Below are 5,673 nucleotides of genomic sequence, written 5' to 3' on the forward strand. Positions count from 1 at the left end.
AAATGATTAGTCCTGGAATATTGTGGTATGTTATCCAGCATTTCTGTGTTCTTTGTATTGTCTATACACCTTGGACAAATGTCCATGACTTTTCATTTCGACTATGAAGGGAGCTTTGTCCAATTATTGCAAGCCACCTGTTTTACAGCTGAATAGCAACATGTCAGGTCCAATCAATTGAACAATATGCAACCAAGTGCTGCTCCAGAAAGAGGTTTATTTTGTCAGCTGTCTGATCTGTTGTTGGCTGACTGTCTCTGCTGGAATATACAGCAGTCCACACAAACGGACCATTACACACGATTGCAGCACTTTGATGGCATTCCCACTCTGCCAAGGAATGTGGCAGGATCTGTTGAAGATGGGACAATATTGACACCTAGTGGTGGAGAAAGTGGACATATCCTTATGGTATCACTGTCAGGATATTAGACTAATCTGAGAAACCTTCAAGGATGTCCAAAAATAATGTTATCAGTTTAATTAAAAGGAGGAAAATCATCGTTTTTTTTTTTCATCTAAAAAAGTAAATATTTATTTCAAAGGTTTTCATGTTCCATCTTGGTAAGTTATCACGTCTTGAAACGACCTCGGCAGAATACTTAAGTCTTTTACAAATATTGGGATTGGCTTGGGGTGTTCATAGCCTAATGTCAGTCAAACAAAGTATCTCTTCTTGTTTATTATTTTAGTGGCTCCCTCCTGTATTCACACTCCTATGTGTGACTGAGGACGTGACACAAGGTGGGAAGCATACTCAGTGTATAATGACCATGTGTGTGTGTGTGTGTGTGTGTGTGTATGTGTGTGTGTGTGTGTGTGTGTGTTTGAGCTGAGTAATACTGTAGCTTGTCATCTGGCCATGTGAAGTCACTGGGGAACCTGGGCATGGGTGGATATAGACCCATGCCCAACCATGATTAGCAGTGTTGAATGTATTTATATGAGGTTTTAAGACATTATATAAAGCTAAAAACAGCATAAAATAATATTCTGGTTTTGCCATGGAGTACTGATATGCTGTATCAAACAGCATGTGTAAGTTTCCCCCTTATGAAGTATAACAATGAATGTTCCACTCAGTTATGTTCAGATCATGTTTTGATAAACAGTCACAAAAACATGAACATGCACCTTTCAGAATTGCTGATAGCAGATTGCTGGTCTAAGCAATATGTTGCATTTTCACACCACCAGGTATTTTAGCGTTTTATAAGTACTGTATTTGGTCATAAAAGTAAGCTGTTTTGGTTTGTAAGATTCCCATACATGATCTGACAGAAGCAGCTGGTGAGGTGAACACAGTATAAAAGGATGACTCTTAACTTATCTGGCTTCGTACACAACACAGTTCCTATGTATGTGAATGACTAAAAGTGCTTTTTTATGCAATCAGCAACAGCGCAGAGATAATCGTCCACGGCATGTGGAATGTATCTCCCTTTAGTTTTGTATAAACGATAAAACGCATAGACTAATGTTACTGCATTGTACAGATTTGACTATAATTGTAGCTGTGTGTCTTGTAAAGCAACATGGCTCAAGGATATCCCCTCCCCTCGCTCTCCATTTATACATTTATATATACTGTATACAGTACCGTATATATATGCATATTTTCTTTACACTCTTTAATCTTTCTGCTTCTCTCTCACACGGTGTGGACCCCCATCCCATCTGAGGAACATGGCCCTTTCTCTCTGCTGTCTCAGCTGAGCATCAGCCTCTTCTTCATGTAGAGGAACGCCAGGTAGGCGGCTCCTCCCAGGATTCCTATCACCAGCGTGGAGCCAATCAGCGCTGGCGCCCTTTTCCGGGCCAAGCGGAACGCCACCGGCAGGACCGCTGAGATCAGGATGTTGTTGACGTGACCTAAAACCCTTCGGAAAGCCGGCCGGTCCAGCACACGCTCGTAATAGGTCTCCACGTTGACACGTTTGCCGTTGCCCCAGTAACGGCGTGAGAGGCCCAGGAACTTGAGGCGGTGGAGAGTGACGGCCAAGGAGACATCCGCCATGCTGAAGAAGTCTCCACACAACCAGGCCTGCCCGCCTTCCTCTACAGGGCGAGATGGAGGGAGGGAAGCAAGAGAGAGAGGGAGAAAAAGAGAGAAGAGAGAGAGAGACAGAGAGACAGAGAGAGAGAGCGACAGAGAGAGAGAGCGACAGAGAGAGAGAGAGAGAGACAGAGAGAGAGAGAGAGAGAGAGAGAGAGAGACAGAGAGCGACAGAGAGAGAGAGAGAGAGAGAGAGAGAGAGAGAGAGAGAGAGAGAGAGAGAGAGAGAGAGAGAGAGAGAGAGAGAGAGAGAGAGAGAGAGAGAGAGAGAGAGAAGGCAAAAGGAGAGAAAGGGTGGGGACAAAGATAGAGAGAGACATTAGTCGTGCCATATCCAAAGCAGGGTTCAAGGCTCAAAGGAGTCCGTCACACCTTTTCACTTGCACTGCTCTGTGGGCTCTGTATCCCCTAAACATATCTCCAGAGTGTCCTCTACTCTGCTGCAGTACCTGGAGTCTCCTCCACCCTCCTCTGCAACTCAGTCTCCACCTGGTCCATCACATTCTCCAGCTCATCCAGAAGTTTCTTCAGGTACTTCATGTTGTCATGGTCAAACAGTTTGTGCTGAAGGAGACAGAGACATGCTTTATACATTGACTCGTAACGGGAAAGTAAGTGCTTTGTAATTGAACAGACTAGTCATATTCTCATTTAGTCGATGGAATTGACATTTTGAGAAGACAAGGCTCTACAATTACTCCCCACCCCCAAAAAAAGTTTTGCCAAGCAAGCTATTTCCATGAATAATAGGGAGTAAACAACACACATCACACTTCAATTATCCAAACCCTGACACCTACTTTCAAGCGCCTCTGTTTCGCTATGTAAGCATCTTTTAGATCCGGGTTCTCCTCCGCCAGTTTCTTCAACTCCGATTCAGTGTTTCCTATTTGCGCTGTCACACACAAACACGAAAAAAAACAAAACTGCTTAGTGTGTGTGTGTGTGTTTAGTATTTGTTCATGTGAGTGTATGTGTGTGTGTGCGTATGCTCATGTTACTGCGTATGCGTGTGCTGGCATAGGCCGGGATGTGGGAGTCCACGGTTATCTCTGGGTGGAGGATGCAACCGTGCGTGTAAGCGTCCATCTGCAGGGAGTCCAGGAGCTCTCTGTAGTGCTGGACTCTGTGGTAGTACATACTACCTTCCTCTGGGATCAGCTTGGGAGTGCCTTCTGGGTAAGCACAAGACAAATAAACTTATCAACAAAAGGGTCTCTCTTTGTTAGGCTAATCAAACTAAATCTTGTTTATACAGGAGCAATGACTTTGTACTGGTTATCCAGGTCACTTCAGTATAGCTTCTCATACTTACCAGTCTCTCTATCTCCACATGAGCACCACAGCCACAGTGAACTTAAAATGGGTCAATGTCAAATCAAAGCAAAAGAGGACAAATTAAGAGGGCAGATCCAAATAAATAATTGAAGGAACAGTAAACATACACAAACACTCATACAGACTCATTCTCTAGGAAATAAATCTCAGGCAAATTAATAAACGTATAACCAATAAAAAAAGGGATGGAAATGGGTTGAAACTAGACATGCAGGAATACGCACTCAAGGAATATACAGAGTATATCCTTATTGAAACCAACCCTGCTACACCGGATAAGGTGCAGTTCACAGAGGGCCGTCCTACCATCATTGAAGTTCTGCTCCAGGTAGTCCATGATCTGGACAGGGTCACAGATGACGTTGTCGTTGTGGGCGAGGACGGGAACCTCCCCTGCGGGGTTCAGGTGCATGAACCAGGGCTCGTTGTGCTCACTCAGGGGCAGACTCACATCGTACTCCTCACATCGCAGGCCCTTCTCCGCTACGGCCAGGCGTACCTACAGCAAAGCAACAATTACAGACCAAGCTCATGTCTTGGGCTGTTGTAACTTCTCTCTCCATGCTCTTAAGCGCTTGTTCGTTTTATTCTCTCGAAGTTTGAACTCTTTTCTGCCAGAAAACTCACTATTACAATTGTGCTATTGTGGCATTCACTTGCAGTTATGGAAGCTGATATATTTTTCTGAATGGCTAATGTTTGTATGGGATTCAAAACCATACCGTTATAATAACCATGTTGTGGGGTTTCATGTCTAGAATGTCCTGCAGCATCTATAGCATTCCAGTGTTTTTGTGAGGGGCTTTGATGGATGTAATTCAACTCAAAATGTTGGATATGGAAAGTCAGCCTTGGTATAATCTGTATTTCAGTGTAACCGATGTTTATCACTTGCTTCATGAGTTTCCACTGCATGCAAACCACACATCCCATGAAAACTAGGCTATCTGTCTGAATATGTTCAAGTAGGCTACTTTGAGATTTGGTGCAAGAGAACCATTGTTAATCCACTGGAAGATAGACAGTATATATACCCGCACATACAGTAAGATTACACGATGATACCCTTAAACTGTCCATTGCTGTGGTGCTGAAATACGAGAGCGGACATTCACCTTTTGCGAACTGAAAGACTGCGTCCAGTGATAGAGGGTCAGTTTGGACTGTTGGAGCTTTGGGCATTCTGTTACAGCTCCACTCAGATCCTTAATCTCCTGAAATGCGTCCTCCTTGATGAGGATTTCCTTTTCATCGTTAGGTTCTGTGCTGTTTTCTGCCGCCATTTTAGCTGTCAGTGTATTAGGGGCGGATGGGAGTTAGCTACATCCACCCATCCAGCTGAGATGCTGACTGTTGCGTCATCAGTACCCCACCCTTACGGAGGTTTGTGGGCATTAGTCCACAGAAGGATTTTAATGAGACTGCTTATTATATATCTACTGCATGAATCGGAATCATAATTACAAAATTAAGTACGTGTAGGCTGTGTCAAATTATCACATTTGTATTCAATTCCAGTTAGGAATGCTATATTTGTTAAGACAACACATGTATTAATGTTCATCGAACTAGTTTGGCAATGAACGGATGATTGAACCATCATGTCTACCATTAGACAGGCATAAACCGTTTTGATGTTATAGAGTAGACTGTGCAGGTCCTTGTTCGATTAATGTAGGTTGTTGCCCTAAACGAACAACAGATGTCACTGTTATCCACACAAATCTCGGCCTATTCAAAAAGTCTTTCATCAGATGATTAAATGTTTATTTATTACAAATTTTCAAGCATACGCCTTTATCTCGAACCGTCTTCAATAAATTGGACTATGAAGAGATTGTTGCGCAATATTATGTGTGCCTAGATCTACATCCGGCATTTGTGACGATCTACAAATTATAACCTGACTGCAACAACTGTATTGCACTAGAGAAGCTTACAAACATGGTATTTCCCTCTTGGCCATGGCACACTAAAAAAATAGAACCGCGAAAAACACACCTGTGCAAGGCAATAGGCGCGTTTTTCAAACGTTATGTCTGTGGCAGATTGAGCGGCAGTACTAGAGGTGCTGTGCCATTTGAAGTATGATTTATTGGCGAACAGCGGTACATTATTCAGAGGACTCGAGCGCGTACACGCTCTTAATTAGCTGAGGGGGAAGAGAGTGGGAGGTTCCACTGGCATGACGTTGCAATTGGCAGTGTCTTTCTTCAGCGACGACTCGATGTTTCTCTCTCTCCCTCTGTGATCAGTGGGTGAGAGGGGGGTGACAGTAG

The 5,673-nt window shown here is 43.6% G+C and overlaps 1 protein-coding gene across 1 annotated transcript; it reads right to left on the bottom strand.

Moving 5' to 3' along the window:
- Positions 1-967: 967 nt before the first annotated feature.
- Positions 968-4,677, bottom strand: gdap1 (ganglioside induced differentiation associated protein 1). The gene is made up of 6 exons (XM_067251992.1): positions 4,510-4,677; positions 3,701-3,893; positions 3,058-3,231; positions 2,857-2,951; positions 2,506-2,620; positions 968-2,058 (listed from the first exon to the last, which is right to left on the bottom strand). The coding sequence occupies exons 1-6, from the start codon at positions 4,675-4,677 to the stop codon at positions 1,709-1,711; spliced, it is 1,095 nt and encodes a 364-aa protein (XP_067108093.1). The 3' UTR covers positions 968-1,708.
- Positions 4,678-5,673: the final 996 nt, after the last annotated feature.

This window comes from Osmerus mordax, chromosome 15, assembly GCF_038355195.1.
Source record: "Osmerus mordax isolate fOsmMor3 chromosome 15, fOsmMor3.pri, whole genome shotgun sequence".
NCBI lineage: Eukaryota > Metazoa > Chordata > Actinopteri > Osmeriformes > Osmeridae > Osmerus > Osmerus mordax.